This window comes from Prionailurus viverrinus, chromosome A3 (assembly GCF_022837055.1).
Source record: "Prionailurus viverrinus isolate Anna chromosome A3, UM_Priviv_1.0, whole genome shotgun sequence".
In the NCBI taxonomy this organism is placed as follows: Eukaryota; Metazoa; Chordata; class Mammalia; order Carnivora; family Felidae; genus Prionailurus; species Prionailurus viverrinus.
The window spans coordinates 83135550-83158312 of NC_062563.1; the positions used below are offsets into that span (position 1 = coordinate 83135550).

General features: G+C 40.3%; 2 protein-coding genes across 7 annotated transcripts in view; one reads left to right on the forward strand and one right to left on the reverse strand.

Moving 5' to 3' along the window:
• CEP68 (centrosomal protein 68) overlaps positions 1-10596 on the forward strand; it is a 28714-nt gene extending 18118 nt beyond the window's left edge. For 2 of the 6 annotated variants that reach the window (XM_047851361.1, XM_047851365.1), the window contains 2 exons: positions 806-902; positions 4215-8457. In XM_047851361.1, coding sequence (XP_047707317.1) covers positions 806-902; positions 4215-4462 — 345 coding nt within the window. In that variant the 3' untranslated portion in view covers positions 4463-8457. Of the gene's footprint in view, positions 1-805; positions 979-4214; positions 8458-10160 lie in introns of those variants that run through there. The other 4 variants (XM_047851363.1, XM_047851362.1, XR_007150697.1 and 1 more) reach the window with 4 other exon arrangements.
• RAB1A (RAB1A, member RAS oncogene family) overlaps positions 8302-22763 on the reverse strand; it is a 31282-nt gene continuing 16820 nt past the window's right edge. Inside the window, exons 2-6 of the mRNA XM_047851366.1 lie at positions 20890-20962; positions 16131-16226; positions 12262-12357; positions 10595-10726; positions 8302-10113 (exon numbers count right to left, since the gene is read on the reverse strand). Of these exons, the coding sequence (XP_047707322.1) occupies positions 9916-10113; positions 10595-10726; positions 12262-12357; positions 16131-16226; positions 20890-20962 (595 nt within the window). The 3' untranslated portion in view covers positions 8302-9915. The remainder of the gene's footprint in view (positions 10114-10594; positions 10727-12261; positions 12358-16130; positions 16227-20889; positions 20963-22763) is intronic.

Sequence of the window (22763 nt, forward strand, 5' to 3'; positions counted from 1 at the left end):
GTGTGTGTGTGTCCACATGTTGCTACTGTGACTCTGTCTCACTCTCTGTCTTAACACAGTAGGTTTATGGCAGCATATAAGCTAGAGAATACTAAAGAATAAAATAATCAGCATAGGTATTAGGGCAAAAGAAAACTAAAGAATATGGTTAAATCCAAGAGTAAAATGATAACTTGAGAATGTGAACCACCAAGTTCTGTACCCTGTACTAAAGGTTGTCATGGACTTTACACGTCTTAGCGTTAAAGGAACATCAAAACAGTCAGCTGTAATAAGGCGTGGTACCCACGAGGAGAAAAAAAGTCAGCTACTTGGGAGACTCACAGCTTCCCTGATGCCTTCCCCAAGGCCCAAGGTCTGCACAGAGTAGGACGTTCCGGGAAGAAGTGGGTCGAGGCACCTCTTACGTGGCTCTCACTTCCCAGGTCCGTTAGAATAGAAGACATTGTGTTTTGAGAATCCCATAGCGAGTTGTGAGTTTAAAGAAAACCCAGTGAGGTATAACAAAAAGAACCCCTGCCCCCCAATCTGTTCATGAACCAGGCTCTGCCAGGGAAAAGGAAACTCTTTTGTCAGACTGTAAACAAAAGAAAAGATTGACTCTGTATTTATTTTGGGTTCAAAGAATCAAAGAAGGGAGAGTTAAACTAATGTACTGTTTACTTGGGGAATTCTGAAGATCGAGTGGGTTTGTCTTCCAGGTTAGAGGGGAATAGAACTACCTTTGCAGAGGATCATTTTGAGTAAGTTTTATAGAACAATAGTAACGAAGCTTTTTTTCTTTATTTTTCTCATATACTTTAAGCAATTTAAGAAAGATATAGATGAACACCAGTCCCTGACTGAGAGTGTCTTACAGAAAGGGGAGATTCTTCTTCAGTGCCTGTTGGATAACACCCCAGGTGAGATGCTTGAAGATGTGAATTGAGCCCGCGCTCCATCCCTCGGCAGCAGGTCCAGGGAGCCACACTGTCACTGGTAAAGACCCCCCTCCCCCCAACTGCCATAGATTCCTGTGGCTGCGGCCCTCCCACTGTCGTTGCCCCACGGCCACAGGGGGAACCAGTCACGGTCAGAAAGGTAAGTTGAGTAGAAGGCGTGGAGCCTGCAAGAGTGACACACTTTTACCTTTTCCTGGTAGTGACCTGCGCAGGAGTGCTGGTTTTAATCCAGCGGTCTTTGGTTCTCTGGTAGGATATACACAGTAGAGAGCCCTCAGGGGTTCCGCTCCTATCCCAGCACAGGCTGGACCCCTCTCTGGTTATCTGCTTTGTGTTCTGCCTTGAAGGAGACTTGTTTCAGCATCTGAGAGCAGTCAGTCTGTTCTAAGGGAGCAGACTAAGGGAAGAAGTGAATTGATGAGAGAGAGGGACAGGTGGATAGTGGTATACCAAGTAAGCTCAAGTTCATTCTGTAGGATGGACTCCCCACTTAGGAAAATGTGAGGTCACAGACATTAAGAGTATGCCTAAGCCTGCAGGGTGCAAGGATTTACAGTCGGCCTTGCTCTTGCTGAGGGCAGATGGGATGGGGAGGATGAGGTGGGGAATGCTAGCTTTAAAGAGAACTGATGGATCGCCAAAGCAGCCCCTCATTTCCTAGAAGACGAAACAACCAAGAGCTAAAAGAGCCCATGTAGATTATGCCTCAGTTTTGGAGTGAGGTGTGGTTTATCCCGGGAACAGACCACATTGTCAAAGCTGGGCGGGGCCCTCGGGCTCGAGAGGGAGTGAGGTGGCACTGTCCTGACCAGCAGCAGTGGGTTCGTGTTAGGCAGGTGGTATAGGGTGGTTTCTCGACCTGGGCATTATCAACATCTTGGGCCACATGATACTTTCTTTGTGAGGAGGGTTGTCCTGTGTGTTGCGGGATGTTTGGCAACATCCCTGGCCTTCGGCCGTTATAGAACAGTAGCACCTCCTCTCCAGTTGTGACAACCCAAAATATCTCCAGACATTTCTTCCCCTGGGGAGAAAAATGACCAGGGTTGAAAGCTGTGAACAGGCAGAAGGGTTTCAATGGGACAGGGAACTACTGAAGGATTTCTAGCGGGGATTATCCGGTGTGAATTATGTGAGCCCTTGGCAATCCCCTGCCCTCAGGAGGCCTTTGTTTTGGCTCTTGCAGTAGGGTTTTTTGGGTTTTACTGGGGCAGAATTCAGTATGCCAGCCTCCTCTGCTGCGTGTAGTTACATCAGCATCGTGCTGAACACTGTGTGCCAGACACTGTGAAGTAGTTAATGTACCAATTTTTTTTTCCCATTTAATCCCAGCCTCGTGAGATAGGTACTCTTCTTACTCTCACCTCGGAGTTGTGAATTTGCCTGAGACCACACAAGGAGTGGCAGCCTGGCTCAAACCCCTTTCTGCCGACTCCCCCGCTGCTGTGTCTGGAAGTGCAGGGGCCTGAGCAGGAAGGGAAAGCCCTCCATACCAGGAAACTCTCCCAGAGGCCGCATGGAACAGTGGGCCCCTTAAAAAACTACAGGTTCTTTGACCTTCATTTAAAAACCAATCCAGTAATAGTTCTCGGTGCTTAATCTGTAATAACATTTCACTTTGCCCTTGTCTCAAAAGGAGTGTAAAGGTATTTTACTGCCAAAGTAAGGCATTTGGGGTTTCTGTGATTTTCAGATACATGCGCAGGCTCTTTAAGATGGACACACTGCCCCTCCCGTCCTTGGCTTGGACTAATGAGGAACTTTGGTGTCGTGTGAACATCACAAGTTCCCCTAGACGTGCACAGGGTTTCTCCAGCTATGTGTGGGACGCACCTCCAGAGTCCATAGAGCCTGGGCACAAGCACTCCTACCCAGTTTCACGGCCTGCTTCCTTCTGCAATCACCAGTGCAACTGTAGGGACAAGAACCAAACTAACTCCCCCTCCGAAATGTCCGTCTCAGCCTCCTGCCGAGGCCTCCCTGTGGGCAGCTGGCTTTTCGCTGCACTTAGCCTCAGTGCTTGGGTGCCCGTGTCGCCAGTCCTTTCTGGAGCCCACACTCCTTAGCGGTGACGATTCAGGCTCCTGTGTGTATGTGTTTAATTAAAACAGGAAAGTCTTACTGGGAAAGATTACTTCATTCTTACTCCCAGCTTTCCTTTTACTTGGCCCCAACCAAATACTCTAACATCCTAAGATAAATGTTTAGAAAAGAAAATAAAGGTCCCCGAATTCTGACAAACACACAGGAGGACTGAGCAAAGGTCTGGAGGGGAAAATCCAGCCCAGTCGTTCTTACAGACGAGCTGTACCGTGCACCCTGGCCGCACTCCTCCGCCAGGCCTCGCCAGGACGGCACTCTGCCCAGATGACACGGCACTCATGTGGCTTCCCCGGGGGCCTGATCTCGGCACAGCGAGCCCATGTCCCTTCTCCTGGCACCCGTCTGCCAGCATCCCCTGCAGATACGCAGCTTCCCCTTTCCCTTCCGCTGCTGGCAGATGTTGCAGCTGTAGCAGGAAACCAGAGAGAGTGTTAACACAGCTGATAAAGGCTCAGGAAGCTAAAGCAGCCTTTGTGTTTCACAAAGGAAATAAGGTTTCTCAGAGAAAAACAAGCCTGCTGTGTGTGATGCACTCTGAACCTAGCCTATCCCTTCCGCAAATGAACACTTGGCCTGTGGGAGGAAATCTTGGCCTTACTAACTTCTTGTCTTACTTAGCCTGCTTTCAGGTAATTTTCTTTTGAAGTCTGTTCGCTTAGGGCCCACAAAAGGTTCACGAGCATTCCCAAATACGTTCCCAGACTAGCTGCATACATGCCAAGTAACAGTTCCCCAGCCAGTAGAAGCTGTTAGGAACCTGGCAGCGGGGCCCAGTGTCCTAATCTTGGCATATTGTTTCGTCTCATTTAAGCCTCCTGCCCCGTAGGGTCTGGGTGTGCCCTGTGTCTTAACTCTAAAGGTCAGAGGATGATAACCAGTCACCGGAGCACCCTGTTTCTGTGCCTTTTGGTGAATTACGTAAATCCAGAGTGAAGCCAGTGAGATTCTTTGCTCCGCTTTAATCATAAGTTAACACCACAGATTCTCCAGCGCAACAAACAGCAGTCCCTAGAGAGTCACCGTTAAAAAGAGTGGACATCCTGAAACTATTGCCACGTTCCTGTTTTGTGTAAAACACTGCACCCTTATATATGATTCTTCCAAAACACGCTTACATGTTGGGTGTTGGGGTTTTTTTGGGGCCTAAATGCTTTGAACCTCATTTGTTAGTGTTAAAGGATGTCCTCGGGAGGATCTCGAAGCAGCCCAGTGAGCTGGAGAGCCATGCAGATCGCCTGTATGATGCCATCTTAGCTTCCCTGGACATGCTGGCTGGCTGCACCCTCATCCCTGACACACCAGTGGCACACAGGAGCACCGACGTGAAGGGGATTAGTCTGGTGAGTAGGCAACCCGAGAGAAGAAAACGTGTCCACTGGACCCCAGTGCCAGGTGAGGGTACAGAGCTCCTGCTCTAAAGGTTGACTGTCTCTTGGAAGACTGTTGAACCAAGAGTGACTGAAACAATGAGATGCTAGAAGACCCAGACGCTGAAAAAGGGAGATGCTGCCATTGCCAGGAAGAAGGTTGGGGGTCTTCCTGTGGGAAGCTGGCTCACTGAGGTGCTTTCCACTAACTCCGTTTCATCCCCACTGCCCACTAAGGACTAGGGTGCCCTCCCCACTGCCCACTAAGGACTAGGGTGCCCCATGCTCACACTTCCATGGCAGTCCCTTCACCTCCAACCCCTCAAAGACAACAGTGGCGGAACTCCTCTGTGCCTACTTTTTTATATGTCTGCGTCTCCAGTAGAGGGCCATTCTCAGGCTGCCTGTTCTGGAGGCTCTTCTGGCCCATCTTCAAGCAACTTACTGATAAATCCTCACCCCTCCCTTCCCAACAATGATCTCTGCAAACTCCCTTCTAAAAAGGGCTAGGGGATAGGTGGGGTAACGTGCCTTGGAGACTTAACAGTACAACTTTCTTTTCATCTTTGGGAAAGTCCAACAGGGAATGATAGGGAAAAGGAGCTGAGAGCAGAGGGGGTTCGTGCCCAGTGTGGGGCCGCCACTGCCCAACCTGCTTTCCCTGAAACTTCCTCTACTGCAACCAAAATGTGGTGCGTCACTCACAGACCTTCTAGGTAAGACTTCACTGTGAAAGTAAAGGATAAAATCCAGGTGTGTCCAGGGCAGGGAGGCCCTGTACTTGCATCAAGGAAATCTGAGCAACAGTCATTGTAGTTCTAAAATGAACACAGTGCCTGCGGGTGTCCTTTCTTCCTCTGCTGCATTCTGCCTATAAAAATGTTTCTCTTTCTCTTTCAGGCATCTTCTAAGGCAGAGATGTAATCTGTCGGCTAAAACCTGGCTGGTGGGAAGCTTTCAGGAAGCCCTTGTAAGAGCCATTTGTAACACTGAAATCACAGGGGGAACTTAACTCTAATGTAACTAGTTTTAAAATGCCTTTCTCTTCCCTGAAGTAAGGGCTATTGAGTTCCTATCTTTATTTAAAGTGAATCCTTCCAAACTAAGGTTTTCCTTTTGGTGCTTCTCAACAAAAGCATGTGGCTTTGCAGTTTTTGATAAAATAATGCTAATAAGGTTTACAGGCCTATCATCCCCTTCAATCCAGCTAAAAACAGCAGAGCTGCTAAAATAGTCTACCTGCTATAAAGGTCATTTAAAGAAGGTTCGTTTGAGAGAGAAGGTGCCAAATACATGGAATTCTCAGGCATACCAGAAGACCCAGGAGACTGAAAAAACTGAATGGTTGGCCAGGAACTTGAGTCTTTTCATAAACTTAAGCTTAGGTTTATAAATCCCCCTTGAAGATTTTAGAAGAGACTTTAAGTCTCCAATAGTTCTCAAATTATTTTGGGTTGTTAGGACACATTTTAAGTTATCTTAGGGGTCTAGTAATGCTCCGTCTGCCTGCCTAAGATCTTAAAGGAAAACGTGTCAGACATAGGGAACTGCTACTGAGCTTTGCAAGACTATGGACCTGATTATCCACACCTAAAGGGCACCTCTAGGAGGACGCGTCTATCCACGCATTCCTACTCTGTCTTGGAAGAGCAGTCCAAGATCAGGGAAGAAGAGGGCATGCGGTCACTAGGGAAGGAAAAAAGGGAAATGTTTGGTTGCATGATACGTAACTTGATAGGGAAAAAAAAGAAATCTATGGATCAACCATTTAAAGCATCAATTGTAAAGCTTTTTAAAGCAAAACGATCAGCTATTGCTGGTAACCAATTCTGCAAAAAATCAAAACAAAAAACAACCTTTAAAACATTTCTCTTGTGCCATGAATGAACACGGAAGAAAGCATGTCCCACCCCACCCCCCCCCCCCAACGTATCTGTAGCGTTATGGTGGGCTAGGACTTATGGAAAGGATTTTTTGCACTTAAACATCTTTTTTCAAACTCCTTCCAGAGTCTCATTTGAGGAGGGTTCTTTTAAGAAAGGAAGAGCTTATGTTTATAAAAAATGCACAGATCATTTTAAATCTAAAGGTGACATTAGAACAATTATTCTCATGAGATTTCTGATACTCCTCAGAAGAGAACATTTAATACAAAATTACCTTCTTTAAAAGAAATTCAGGCCTTTAATCTTGGTTCCATAGTGAGATTTAAGAAGATAAAACCCCTCCAGAGCAAATAATTCTATATGTAAAATTTCCTTAGGAACGACAGATATGTCTAATGGCCTTTGTTCTTTTAATTTTTTTTAATGTTTATTTATTTTTGAGAGAAGGACCGAGTATATGTGCACGAGTGGGGGAGGTGCAGAGAGAGAATCCCAAGCAAGCTCCGCACTGTCAGAGCCGGACGTGGGCCTTGATCTCATGAACTGAGCCAAACCAGGTGCCCCTAATGGCCTCTGTTCTTGAATTGATCTATTTTCTCTTCTCTTTGTGGCTATAAATTGGTACGTGCCTTTCTACTGAGTGTTACGGGATAGCCCTGAGGCGTTAAACCCACTTATCTGCTAGTATATGAGAGACAGTTTCTATTAGGTTCACCAAAAAACCTAAGATGACAACCCTACAGAAACAGACTGGCCAATGATACAGCAACTGAATGCTGAGTATGCCATTCTGTTCCCATCCAGCCTAATAATTACCAGCTTCACCTGATAGGAATTTTCAGAGTATTTTATTTCGGAATAACCTGTTTCCCAGGAAAGTTTTTGTTTATCTCCTTTGAAGTAAGGTGTGACTGAAGATACTCGGGACCTAGCTATGAATGCTACTGAAGAGTATCAACAGAACCGTTAATTATATCTTTAGCAGTGCTTATAAGCAGTTTAAGACCACCTTGAAGACTCAGGTTGAAATCGTTTCATCCCAGGAAGGTGCTGCCAGCAGCATTTCCATGGGCAAACGTGGCAGGGTCAGACTCGCAGAGAGTCCGGCTGGCCACTGCACCGACTGCAGTTGGTACACATGAGCCTGAAGGACAGCATTAGCTTGCACTGACATAGCCATAGTTACCTGTCGTAAACTTTCCTAGTAGTCCCTTTAAATCAGTAGAATTGAAGTCCACGGGGAAGTGGTAGTACTAAGAGCTGGACTGGCGGTTTCGAGCCCTGGGTTCGTGTTGCAGCTCCGTGGCTAGGCTCATCTGCAGATAGGAGACAGTATCAATACAGGGCTGTTTTTCAGCTTAACTGGGGACATAAAGTAGGGTTGACCTAAAAGATGCTGCAGTGGCAGCATGCATGCTAAAGGCAATTTCAGTCGCAAGTCAAAGAACGGGACATTTTGCTTAGGCCAGAATGGCTATCGTTCTGCAAGGACTTCCCAGAGATTGTAACCAATCAGGCTTAGAACACTTCCCTTATTCCCACAGCTGATTCATGGAAGCCACTGACATTAAAATATGACAAGTGGGAATTCCCCTTATTAAATGAACAAATTATTACTTGAAGCGTTTGTACTCGGAGACATCTTGCGGGAAGCCCAGTCTTGACTGCTGTGGGGGAAAGAACACTAGATTTTCAGACCTAAATAAGTATGTAAATATGCTTACATCTTAAAATAAGTTCATGTAATATTTCTTGCTAGCTCACCAGTAAGCTGACAGTTGGAACAGCTTGCTGTATAAACTGAAGTGCACAGCATCACACTAACATTTGTATTATTCATCTGTTTTAGGAAATAGCTTCTGAATTCTTTCCCCCTCTATACGGTATCAGTAAGGCAAAAAACAAACTTCCGAAAAAAACACAACTTCACCCACATAACTGTTGGTAACTTGAGGGATTTTTCAGTTGCCTTATGCGAGGATGAATAGATCCAACAAGCACATCTATAATACAAAGTAAACTATGATTTTATTGTGAAATTCTCAGATGGAAAATTAAATTGAATATTCTGTCCATTTCATTTTACAATAATCTTACCACTTATTTTTGTACCATGTATTTCAATTGCCTGTTCAGTGAAAATAAAGAAACCTATCGTTTTTGGCTTGTTTTTAAAATTTTATCACTGGATTAAAGATCCCACCGTAAAATGTGTTGCCAACAGCCACATCCCAAGCTCCTAAGAATGTTTTGGCTGCTATTTCAACCCCAAGGAAACCATCTCTGACTTTACCACCTCAAAATGCCATCGTTAGCAAAAGATTTTTGTTTCCCACAATAAAAACAAACCTTAGGCTCTTTAACAAAATTTTTCACATGTGCAAAATTCCACTGAAATAAATACATTGTTTTCATTTATCATTCCCACCCTGCATTTGTGTTCTTGGTTAATTTTTAGGGATATGATTCCTAAAATTAGGGCAATCAATAGTAAATTTCCTGCTTTCTACTTTAATGCTTTAACTCTCCTCCAACCTAAATTATACAGTTGTGGAGGATAAGATAGTTGACATCTGACTCAGAGCACTGAAGAAACAGTATCAGCACACAACATTAGTCTGATCACTTGCCAGTTAGGAAAAATGTGCTGCTTTTCACCTCTACCGCAGAAGAATTAACAAAAATGTTGATCGATGAAGCCGTTTCAAATGGTTTTCGAGAAGGATCAGAGATAAGAGACTAGATAGCATACATTCTAAACTTGTTTTCCATATAATTTAGTCTCCCTGAACCACTAAGCCTGGTTAAATCCCTATACAGCACAGAAGCCTCCCTGGTCATTTACTGGATATATTATCTGAAAAGCATATTGGATGCTGCTCTAAGATAGGTCTACAGTGCCCTGGTTGCACACACAAATGGCTGTTTTGAGTATAATGCAAGGCTCTATTTCCCTTTAACCATAAGAATTAAAACAATACTTATCACCATACAGTTTGATATTACTTCCAATAAGTACAATATTTATTAAACATATCTTCAGTTGTTTTGTTACATAGTGTGCAACAAATTACAATATTCTGCAGCCACAAATTATATGCAGAGTATGAAGAAACTATTAATCAGATAGTGTAATCTTTCCGTTTATAACTCTACAAGGAAAAACTAGCAAATCAGATCTTACATATAACATCTCACTAAACTTTATGCATGGAAAGTGACAGACACTGGTTGTGCTGTTTGATACAAAATGGCTGAACTTCATCTTCAGAAGACTAAACCTGACATCTAAACATGCCAATAGAAACATCAAAACAAAATATATTCTAACCAACCACGGGAAACAGTCTGGTATCAGGAAAGCAACAAGGATTACACACATTATTTTATAAACCAGCACACAAAGGTTTAAAACAGTTCTGAAAATGAAGTTAGCTGTCTTGAGTCAAGGGAATAAAAAAAAAGTCAGTATTGACCATTTACAATCTCTGACCTTTGTGGAGACGGTAAGAATCTGTTGTAGTGCAGCTACATACAGTACAATTCAGGCAATTTTGTTTTTTTCACTTGGGTTCAGATTGCAAATTCATTGCTGTGAGAGAAGGGCAGAGGCAAATTTTAGCAGCAACCTCCACCTGACTGCTTGACCGGAGTGCTCTGAATTTTAACATTGGACTTCTCTGCACCACCAGCTGTTGCTCCAGGACCCATTCGCTTTTTAATCTCAGCTGCCATCGTCATGAAAGACTGTTCTACATTCGTTGCATTCTTAGCACTGGTTTCCAAAAATGGAATTCCAAGGGAATCTGCAAATTCCTAAGAGAATAGTAAGGTTTAATTAACACAAAGTTTCTTCCACTTAGTGCATTTCTGTCATCTGAAACGGGGAGTGAAGGAAGGACTAAGTTTGCTGAATCCGAAAAGACACTACGCGAACTGCCATTATCAGCATATGCTACTGCACGTATTATTTTTTTAAAGTTTTTATTTACTTTGAGAGAAGGGAAGTGTGGCAGGGGCAGACAGAGAGGAGGACAAAGAGAATCCCAAGCAGGTTCTGCGCTATCAGTGCAGAGCCTGACACGGGGCTCAATTTCACAAAACATGAGATCACGACCTGAGCAGAAATCAAGAGTTGGGTGCTTAACCGACTGAGCCACCAGACAGATGCCTCTCCAGTGCACGTATTTTAAAAGCTGTAAATGGTTATGGCTGTTGTGGGACTCCATACCCATACATAAATAATTCAAACTGAATACCTTCAAATGCAGTTTGAAAAATCAAACTTGAAACATACCTTTGCTGTTGTGTAGTCTACTACTTTCTTTGTGGTCAGATCGCATTTGTTCCCTACCAACAACTTGTTGACGTTTTCACTGGCATAACGGTCTATTTCCTGCAGCCACTGTTTAACATTATTGAAGGACTCCTAAGAAGACAGACATTTTTAAGAATGATCATACAGTCTGGACACAACTGCTCTAAATAAGCACGTAAAAACAGAAGTGTCTTTCCCGGCCGGAGAGGTAGACAAGTCTAGCTATAAAACAGTAACTAAAGTGCTGGGAAGAAAGTGAAGTGATATGTTACAATGACTATACATATATGCATAAGACATTAGAATGTGAAAGCTTAAAGGAAATACAGTTCATCATTAAACTACAGTCAGATCTGTTTTGGAATAAACAACTTAAAAGCACCTATAAAATCTTGTGTTTTGACATTTGATCAAATTTTAGTTTATGAACAAGAGAGCCTACCTAAAGTGTTAATACTAGAGATGTCAAAAGGTATTATTAAATAAATGAGTCCAAGGTAAAGATGCTTGTTTCCTTTCCCACAAGCCTATTTAGGGGAAGGAGATTTTCTTATTTAAGTATTTCATGGTAATGACTAGAGACATTTTTAATTAGCACTTCTTTGTTTTCCTGTTGATACTACTCCCCCAATATTTCTAATGGCATGGACTCTATAAAGTCTATGATTCTAGTTATCTCCTAATTAGCTATGATTTCATAGTAGAGATGAGACTTAACATTTGACGCAAGAAAAACAAATCCTAATTTTCAAAGTTTATTTTTCATACTTTGATAGAAAAAAAAGACCCTGAAATTTTCTTTTTGATCAAAAGAACAATGATGGCCCTCAGACCACATTATTCACACCTTCTCTACACCCTCCTTCCTACCTTCTTGTAACAGCTAATTTTTAGATCCTCATGGTCCTCTTAAAAGAATCGTCCTCTAGCTCATCCTATTTCTGAACCACATCCTGCAGATGCAGAGATCTCTAATCTTGCTTTTGGCAACTCTGACACGTCTAAATTACTAGCAAATTGCTGCTAAGTAATTAGCAATTAGTAACTGCTAAAACCAAGAACACAGTATACACCAAACAATCCACAGCTCCCTATGAACTCTTGTCAGAATGATCAGTTATTAGTCCATAATAAATATAAGCAGAGTCCCTTGCAAGCAAATGTAAAACCAATTACTAAGTTTTCTATTTGCTAAAGGAAAATACAAAATTTTGGTTGGTCAATTTATTAGTATAACAGAGGGGAGAAAAGTAACAATATACCTGTTGTTCTTTTTTAAAGTACTGCTTTAAAATAAGTATTTTTAAATGTTTATTTTATTTTTGAGAGAGGGAAAGAGAGGGGGGAAGGGGCGACAGAAGATCCAAAGCAGGCTACACACTGACAGCTGAGAGAGAGCCTGTGGGGCTCGAGCTCATGAACTGTGAGATTATGATCTGAGCTAAAGTCGGACACTCAACCAACCGAGCTACCCAGGTGCCTCTAAAATAAATGTTTTTTATGTGACTCATTTATTTGGGAGTGGACAAAGTATTCTGCCCTATAAATAATACTGATGCCAAATACACGAAGTAGAAGAATTTGGTATTTATCCAATAGTAACCTCCTACTTTGTCACTGTAACACGACTTCCTCCTGGAACTTACCTGATCTGTCACATCATACACAACTATGATGCCATGGGCTCCTCTGTAATAACTGGAGGTGATTGTTCGGAATCTTTCTTGGCCTGCTGTGTCCCACTATTATAAAACAATCAAGAAATCCAAACAGTTCCATTAAATAAGAGGTGGGGGAAAGGGCAGGAAGGAGAACAGTTTTGTTTATGCAGCTTTGGAGATTATCAAGATTTGACATGGGAACGCTAACCCTCAATGCTCACACTACTAGATTGCATGGTAATTGCCAAATACCTGAAGGTTCAGGATGAAAAGGTTGTGCCAATACTTCAGCTTCTGGTAATGCTCCCAATGAGTTCTTTGAGTCACAGACTATGTCATTCTCTTGATATTCCTTCCTACAGCCTTAGCACTGTGCAAGGCATTTAGTACGAAGGCGGACAGGTTGACCTGATTAGGAAAGCTAGTAGCCTAACACCTCTGGAACAGTATACTCTCACAAATAAGACAAAAATCACTTGTTAGGACATTTTACCTTCACGGAAAAGCACCGAAAGGACCTAATTCAGATAACTACTAGTCACGATAGCACTTTAACCATCTCAGGAAGATACTATCTCAGTCCTGGGAAAAACAATGTAAAGAAGATGATTCTAAATACTTTTAGAAAACTCATTTTAAGAGCCATCTGCCACACTTCAACCATATAGACTCAAACAATGAAAACAAATGCTTATGTTGTTACATTAAGATTCTGGGTTTAAAAGACTAATTGTTAAAAATATCAAGAGGCAAACTCAATGGTTAGATTTTAAAAGCCTTGGTTTTAAGAAAAACAGTAAGTTTGTGTGAATTGCTCCTAGTCAATGACATCTTCTTAAAATATGTGTGTAATCAGAATAGCTACCTACCCCACTAAAAGCACCTGGTAAAAATAACACCTTGACTGATGGGGAAATAGCAAAATGGGAATTGTTACCATTGAAAACAAAAACCAAAAACGGACTTGATGCCTAAAGCAAGTGGAGATTAACATGCAACAGCCTTTAAATTAAGGGAGGGAATTGTAAAGTTTTGGATTATATAGCTCATGAATTTTACACTGATCTCCATTAGTGTCTTAAATGGCAAAACTAAAGGTTCAGGAGCACTCAGTGAAATCACTTCCTTTTTTAAAGAGCCAGCCCAAATAGGGCTGTTGAAAACAAGTTACAATTTTGGGGATATGTGAATACAGCTCGGATATTAAGAGAATATTATGGCAGTAGTGTCAATTTTGTTAGATGTGAAAGTGGTGAAAATAGTAAAACAGAGATGAATACTCAAGTATTTTTGGAGTAAAATATGATGTCTGTAATTTACTTTAGCATGCTCCAGTAAGAAAAAGAAAAAAAAAAAAAAAAAAAGATGTTAAAACTGTTAATCTAAGGCAAACCAAAAAAAGTCACCACAGCTTCATTACCTTTTTTGTCCAAAGTACTAAGCTGGAGCATGCAGAAGACTATTTAGATATGCTGTGCAAGTAAGGAGCCTCAAAGTCTTTCAAGATATCCATGGAGAAACAAGAACTTTGGAGTCACACCAACCTGACTTCCAATCTAGGTTCCTGGTTATTTAACACTAGGGAGAGTCACTTAACAGTTTCCTCATCTACAGATCACCTTATAGAACTGCTAAAAGGTTTAAATGAACTGATGTTTATAAACTGCCTAGCCTGACTATAAAAGCTGCTCAACAAAATCTTAGCTCCCTTTTCCACCAGCCCTTTCACTAACATAGCAAAGTTAGACAAGAAAAGGAAGCAGTTGTTTCTGAATAAATGCTAACAAATAACTGTGACTGTCGAAGCAATGACGTCCAAAGAGTAAAATTTCTGCTCTCCTTGCCACTCTGAAAACTCCTGAGTTTTCATCCTAACAGTACCTACCGTCCTCTCTAATTGATCACCCTTAGTATATAATTCTCATAACCCCTGATAATCACAGGGTAACTGATTTTTCCATATTTGTCTCTCCCACTGAAATGGAATCTCCTCCTATGGAACTCTGTTTCCTTCATCTCTGTAACCTCGTATCTATTTTTGAATGGATTAATTATGAGGAAAGGGCATGAGTCCTGAAGTGCAGGAGAGGGGGAAAAAATTCAAAGTCCAAATCAAAAGAAAACTTAGCCCATGTAGCCCACACTGGCTAGACTCTGATCTCATATTTGATTTTAGGAATCATACCTTAATAAAAGGCACTTCTATCATGCAAGAGTGATCCAAATTGTGAAAGGTTCTGGAAGCATGCTTCCAGAAAGGAATGACTGACTTCAGAGGTAGAAGGTTGTGATAAGACCAATCTAAAGAGCGCAGGTTGCCAACAGAAAACAAATCGTGTTTAGGCAGCTCCAAAAGGCAGAGGAGTAAGAGAAATTAAAGGAAACTGGCTTTAGCTCAACATAAAGAAACAATCAGAAGTTATTTATAAACAGAACTAGCTGCTTCCCAGAAGTGTTCAAAAAAAAGGACACCAGATAGCAAAAGGAAATTCCTACTGAAGATGAAAGGAAGACCGAATGACCTGTAAGATGCCTTCTAGCCCAGTAAAGTCATAATAAATGAATGTTTCACAAACATTCAAAGCTTACCGAGACCAGTGATCACACATGACATAATCATTTCACACCAGTAATTAGATTAGAGGCTTGAGTACTTCTTTTTTGCAACAGTCTTTGTGCTACCAAGTATAAAGTTGGCACTCCACATACAATGGGAAAAATCAATATAGAAGGTAATCTGTTCACTGGTGGAAAGTATTTAAAGCTATTGCTATCAAAGGCAGATAAGGGAGCAACTAAAAAAACAAGAAGGAATCAAACATCCATTTATTTGGGTATGTCACATAACCAGTAACATTTACATAATGCCCAGAAGTTTACAAAGGCCTTTCGCACACATTATTGTATCCACATACACAGAGCTACTGGGTCTGGTTCTCACAACTACCTTACGAGTTAGTAAATCAAGTATCATCATGGTCATAGAAGAGGGAAGTCCCAGGAAAAAGGTTGAAGTGAGTTAAATACACGACTGACTAGTGAATACCGGAACGAAGACAATAAATCCAAGTTTTCTTTCTGACTCCAAATCCAGAAAAGCAGCAGTCACTGGTTTTCTACACCAACACCAAAAGATACTCAGAAATTAATGTTTTTAAAGACCACTGATGTGTACACTGGCAGTACCCAGACCCATACAAAGCCAATATAACTGAACTACCACAACTGCCTACTTTTAATTCGGGGTTGGGGATGGAAGGATGGATGAGCGGACTAGGATGCCACAAGGGCACCAAATACTGAAAAAAGGGAGCAATGAGTCACTCGGTTCTGCCAGTAACTGTGGGCAAGTCATTAAATCTCTTGGCGTTAATTTTCTGAGCTATGAAACATGTTAGAAAAGCTAAGTTCCTTTCCAATAAAGTTGTTTCTACAGAGTTGGTACATATAAACTAATAAATACAAAAGAACTAAATAAAACTCATCTAAGCCACATATGAAGACCCTCTCCTATGTTTCTTTTAATGTTCCACAGTATTCAGCACGGTAAGGCATCAGAAAATACTCAAACTACTTTCACTATTAGGACAAGGTAAACTTCAACTTAGACCCCCCTTCCTCCCGCCCCCTGATAAAAACACAAGAAAAAGAACTAGGACCAAGTCTGACTTAAAACGTATTTATGAACAGAAAATTCAATTAGGAAGGTAATCTTAGAGAAAACGTTTTTAACCTAAACAATTCTGATTCTCCCACTCTACCACAGGTACATGAGATTCTGAAGATCATAACAAATACATTCTAAATTTACCAAAATAATTTCCAAAACAAATTCTAGTCTAAAAATGACTTACTATTTGAAGCTTGATTGTTTTCCCATCTAACTCTATAGTTCTTATTTTGAAATCCACACCAATTGTGCTGATGTAGCTTTCTGTATATGTATCATCCTAAAGGGAAAAAAAGTTAATAAAATTAATGTTCAATAAAGTAAATAAGAAAATACAATTTCAACTTTTATCTATAAAGTTGATAAAGTTTATAAAGCATAACATGTTGAGAACAGCTACTCCATCCCAATACTCAGTTTGCGTTCTGATTACAACGCACTATTTAATAGTTTCTTCTTAGGATTTTCTTAACAGCTGTTCTTTAATTTTATCAAACATCTGTTTGCAAATTCTTTACATACATCATATAGAAAAAGGTTTCATATTTTTAATGATTACAAGTGATGTTTCTAATTGTTTTTTTTTTTTTAATTTTTTTTTTCCAACGTTTATTTATTTTTGGGACAGAGAGAGACAGAGCATGAACGGGGGAGGGGCAGAGAGAGAGGGAGACACAGAATCGGAAACAGGCTCCAGGCTCTGAGCCATCAGCCCAGAGCCTGACGCGGGGCTCGAACTCACGGACCGCGAGATCGTGACCTGGCTGAAGTCAGACGCTTAACCGACTGCGCCACCCAGGCGTCCCCCTCTAATTGTTAATCAGCAGAACACTCATTCCCCTCCGTGACCCTCCATCCAATATATTCGCCACAAAGGAAGGAGGTCCTTCTCTTCTTCCATTTTTGTAGAAGTCAATTTTATTTCCTAGTTATGACTTTTAAAAGCTTGTGCAACCATCACCGTTATTTAACTGCGGAACATTTTTATCACCCCAAGAGGAAACCCTGTCCCAGTAGCAGTCACTCTTCATTTCCTCCTCTCCCCCAGACCCCAGAAACCACTACTAATCCACTTTACGTCCCTGTGGCTTTGTGTATTCTGGACATTCATGTGAGTGGAATCATGTATATGTGGCTTTTTATGTCTAGCTTCCTTCACTCAGGATAAAGTTTTCAAGGTTCATTCATGTTACAGCATGTACCAGTACTTTATTCCTTTCTATGGCTGAGTATAGTTCATTGTATGGATATAAGACATTTTGTCATCCATCGATCAGTTGATGGACATTTGGGTTGTTTCCACATTTTGGCTATTACGAATAATGTTGCTTTATGAACACCTATGCACAAGTTTTTGCATGAACAATGTTTAACTCAATGGACTTTTAAAATTATACCTATTTTTCTCAAGTATCTGCCATGACATTTTATTTAGAATGGAAACAAAACTTTTTTTTTTTCTCTTTAACTGAAAATGTTTGTGAAAAGATATGTGAAAGGAGAGATCAAGCTATCACCACCTAAACTCACTGAATAATCTTAGCAAGCACAAGGTAACTCCTATGAAGTATTCTGCCAACAAAGATGGGCCTAAATCTATTAAGAGCAGTTCTGTCAAACAGAACTTTCTTTGATGATGGAAAGGTTCTACAAACTGCTAGTCAATACAGTTACCACTAAGGTAATGGAGAACAAGGAACTGAATTGTAAATTTTATGCATATTTAATTAATTTCAATTCAAGTGACTACATGGGGCTCATAGCTACCATAAAAACAGCATGGTTCTGGGGCTTCCAATTACTGTAACAAGAAGGATAAAGGAACAAGTTTTAAGACACCACAAAAAAGCAAAGTGACAAATCTAAAATGTTGGAAAATCTATGTGACAACTACCCAGGTTCTGCAAAAAGTAAAAGACATAAATAAAAAAGGAGGTTGGAACAACTTAGATGAAGCAGCAAACAACCAAATGGAATGTATAGAACATGCTTGAATCCTGATTCAAACCAACTGTGACACCACATTTCTGAGACAATCTGGGATATTTATTCATTTTGTAAGCTCACAATGGCACTGTTACTTTATAAAATGTCCAGTTTTTCTTTAAGATTTTATTTTTAAGTAATTTCCACACCCAATCAATGTGGGGCTCCAACTCACAACCCCTAGATCAAGAGTTGCATGCTCCACCAAGCTGAGCCAGCCAGGTGCCCCGCAAAATGTCCAGTTTTTAGACATGCACGGTTTGTGAGATCAAGCCCTACATCAGGCTCACACTGACAATATGGAGCCTCCTTGGGATTCTCTCTTCCCTCTCTCTGTCCCTCCCCAGCTCGTGCACACTCTCTCAAAATGAACAAACATTTTAAAAATCTTATTTGTTTTTAATTGATTGTCTAATAAATATCAGATACTACAGAAAGTGGACAGAGAACAAAATGAGCGCAATGAACATTCACTTAGCACTCCTACATGATAGATGCTTTGTTGGAAATACTTACGAATGCTTTGTTAGAATTCTTATAAATCCCTACATGTGCCTTATTTGCATGCCTCTGAGCCACTGCACATGTTCTTCCTTCTGTCCAAATTTTCAACATCTCTCTCTGCATACCTCCTAATCCCCAGTCCCCGGGTTACAATTTTTATTCATTCTTCAATTCTGAGCTCAGGCAATACTGACTGTCCAAACATTCCTCAACTTCCTTGGCCAATTCCTAGAGTTTCTTCCCTCTGTGCTCCCATAGCTTATTATACATTTTTTTTTTTTAAGTTTATTTGGAGAGTGAGTGAGTGTGCAAGAGCAGGGGAGGGGCAGAGAGAGAATCCCAAGCAGGCTCCGCACTGTCAGTGCAGAGCCCAATGCAGAGCTCAAACTCACAAACTGCAGAGACCATGACCTGAGCCGAAATCAACAATCAGATACTTAACCAACTGAGCCGCCCAGGTGTCCCTGTACATTTCTTTATTATACGTTTTGCAGCTCATCTCTATTCTAGGGGCCCAGGAATCAGTATTCTCTTAAATGCTTAAATGCTACTAGGTAGGTGGGTAGTACTGAAACCTGTGGCTTAGATCAACAGGCATCCCAGAGAGGATTTTCTTTGAAACAGACACCTCAGGCTATAACCATTTTCATCAAGAGATGCCAGATTCTTCCCACATAACCAGGATTACTGATTTACTATTATGGATGATTCCTGATTTTAATATTTGCCAATTTAATAAAAAGTACTACCTAATTTTAAAGTCTTTAACTACAAATAAAATTGAACTTTTGTCAATTTTTATTTCTTCTTTTGTGAACTGCTCACTCATGTTATTTGCCCATATTCCCATTATGACAAATATCCTTTTCATACTAATATGTACATTTGCTTTATATATTGAGAATATCCCCTCCTCATGTATATTTTTTTGCTAGTATCACTGGTTTTTTAACACTTTTAAGTGCTTGACATTAATTTTAATGCAATCAAATTAATAATCTTTTCTTTCCTGATTTGTTTCCATATTAGGAAATATTTTCACACAAGATAAAGAGCCACCTATGTTCTATTCTAGTAGTTCCTTAGAATAAAACATAGGTGGCTCTTTAGCTTGGTTCCTTGGTTTCATTAACTGTTTTATATGTATATACACATATACATATATATATATAACATATATTTTAAGTGGTATTAATACTGTCAATCAGAAAAGTCAAGTATGACATGCTGTCAAGTTCACAGTGAATTTCAAGTTTTCTAAACTTCTAATTTTCCCCTGAAAGCTTAAATTTCATTACATACAGCAAATGCTATCAGTTATTTCCCTTGAAATGACAGTCTCAGTACATTGGAGAAAATGTCTGCCCAATACCACCAAATTCTACATAACTACAGTTTGTCAGCTGTTCTTTCAAGTAAGAAACAAGTGAAAAGAAAAAGAAAAAAGGAGCTAGTTCAGCTCACAATTCAACTATACAAGTGTTTTTATTTTCCTCAAGACAACCAACATACTTCAGTCTGCAGTTCAAGTGCTTTATATGTTCTCCTCATTTTTTCACACAGAATATTTAAAAAAGAATACTCAAGGATCAAGACTTTTAAAAATTAATCATTTTCACTGTTTTCATCAAAGACACTCTTAAGTGAAAATCACCCCCTGACCCCCCTGCCGCCATCCCATGAGTAAATACAAGTAAATACTTTGACTAGAGTATAGTTTGGCACTTAGCACTGCCTTGAGGTGGTGCTAAGGCACCAGAGGTTTTACCCACCACTGCATTTGCATCATCAGAGCAAATGTCAACACGGTGAAAAAGGCAAATGTCTTTTGTCTTAATACTAAGTAAATACTTAGTTAGTAAATACTAACGGCTTAGTATTATTAGGATAAAAGTTTTAATCTCATGGACCCTCTGAGAAAGTCTTGATGATCCCCAGGGGTCTTTGGACCATACTCTGAGAACCAATGACCTAGACAGTGAGAAGGAAAACATGCTAAATTTGAAGGCAGTTGATAAAGACTATGGAAGACTGTGGATTCTATTCAGTAGGTTCAAAGTTACATATCTGTTTGTGAAGTGTAGCATACAGACTATGCCATTGTCAAAAAAAAGAAAAAAGAAAAAAAAAAAGTGTACCAGGCCCTGCTCTTTTTTTATCCTACTAAAATTTTACTTGAAGATTCATTTTTCATCAAGTCACTTAAACACAAGCCAACTATTTGAACTCTACCAAGAGTGTTAGACATTCTAACTTTATAATCACACTTTGCTGAATTTCTTTTAAAATCAAGAGCTTAAGAGTCCAACATATCACTGGGAATGTATACTTGGAGACTTTCAAATATATAAATTCAGGAAGAACTACTTTATTCTGAATAAAATTGTTTAATCCTTTGACTACCTAGAAAACACAGCATAAACTTCTTTAAAGGCATTTCAATTTCAACTTACTGCAAACCTAAGGAGGAGGCAAGACTTTCCAACCCCAGAGTCGCCAATCAGAAGTAACTTGAATAAATAATCACTGCAAAAAAAAAAAAAGAAAATCACATTAATAAAATGCATACCGCACTGTAGGCTCTACAACCAAAATATAAGCCAAGAATAATAGCTCACTTGAGGACTCCTGAAAAGCCCGTGAATGGCTTCAGAAGCCAAAACTGCAACCAAAAGCAAAAGCCCTTTTCATGAATCACTGAATAGGACACAATTCTATAAAAGTAAGACAGGCAATGCCACCCGTGATCTCTATCAGTGAACTACTTCCAAGGAAAGAATGAAAGGAAATATAATTTCCTTTATTTATGAAACATAAATCTCTCCTTCAAATTCCAAGATCAGATCACTATTTCATAGCAATCCTCCAACGAAGGGGCTTTTATGTTCCTTTCCTGACATCCACCTGGAATTCTACCCTTAAAAAAAAAAAAAAAGAATCATTAACTTCTGAAACCTGTATTAAAAATATTTTAGACTAGAGACACCTGGGTGGCTCAACTGGTTAGGCATCTGACTCCTGGTTTTGGCTCAGGCCATGATTTCATGGTTTGTGAGTTCGAGCCCCACTTCAGGCTCTACACTATCCGTGCTTGGGAGTCTCCCTCTCTGTCTCTCTGCCCCTCCCCTGCTTTCTCTCAAAATAAATAAATAAACTTTAAAAAAAAATAAAAATATTTTAGACAAGATTGGTAAAATCAAACGCTGCTTATGTCAACATACTTTACCAACATTCTAAGTTTGATATTTAAAGCATTCTTCAGAAAATGCTGAAAGCTAGGTTCTATTTATGTACATGAAACAGCCAGGACTAACTAAAAAACCAGCCCCAGGGATTCCTTCACGGAGCAGGATTCCTTCCTGGACCAGATGGCCTCCATACTGCCCAGTCCCTCATACCTCCTTTCTAACTCGGACTACTTCTGTGTTAAGAATTTCAAAAAAAAAAAAAAAAATCCAGAATTTGTAGATTTTTTTAAAGAAAATCTATTCATAATTTTCAGTTTTGTCCTTTGTGATTTTAAAAGATGATACTTACAAAGGGAAACAAAAGCAAAAATGAACTATTGGGACCTCATCAAAATAAAACCTTCTGCACAGCGAAGGAAACAATCAGCAAAACTAAAAGGCAACCGACAGAATGGGAAGATATTTGCAAACGACGTATCAGATAAAGGGTCAGTATCCAAAATCTATAAAGAACTTCTCAAACTCAACACCCAAAAAGCAAATAATCCAGTGAAGAAATGGGCAAGAGACATGAATAGACACTTCTCCAAAGAGGACATCCAGATGGCCAACTGACACATGAAAAACTGCTCAACATCACTCATCATCAGGGAAATACAAATCAAAAACACAATGAGTTACCACCTCACACCTGTCAGAATGGCTAACATTAACAACTCAGGCAACAACAGATGTTGGTGAGGATGTGGAGAAAAAGGATCTCTTTTGCACTGCTGGTGGCAATGCAAACTGGTGCGGCCACTCTGGAAAACAGTATGGAGATTCCTCAAAAAAATTAAAAATAGAACTACCCCATGACCCAGCAATTGCACTACTAGGTATTTATCCAAAAGATACAGAAGTGCTGTTTCGAAGGGGCACACACACCCCAATGTTTATAGCAGCACTATCAACAATAGCCAAAGTATGGAAAGATCCCAAATGTCCATCGATGGATGAATGGATAAAGAAGAGGTGGTGTATGTATGGTGGTATGTATATATATACATACACAATGGAGTATTACTCGGCAATCAATAAGAATGAAATCTTGCCATTTGCAACTACGTGGATGGAACTAGAGGGTATTATGCTAAGCG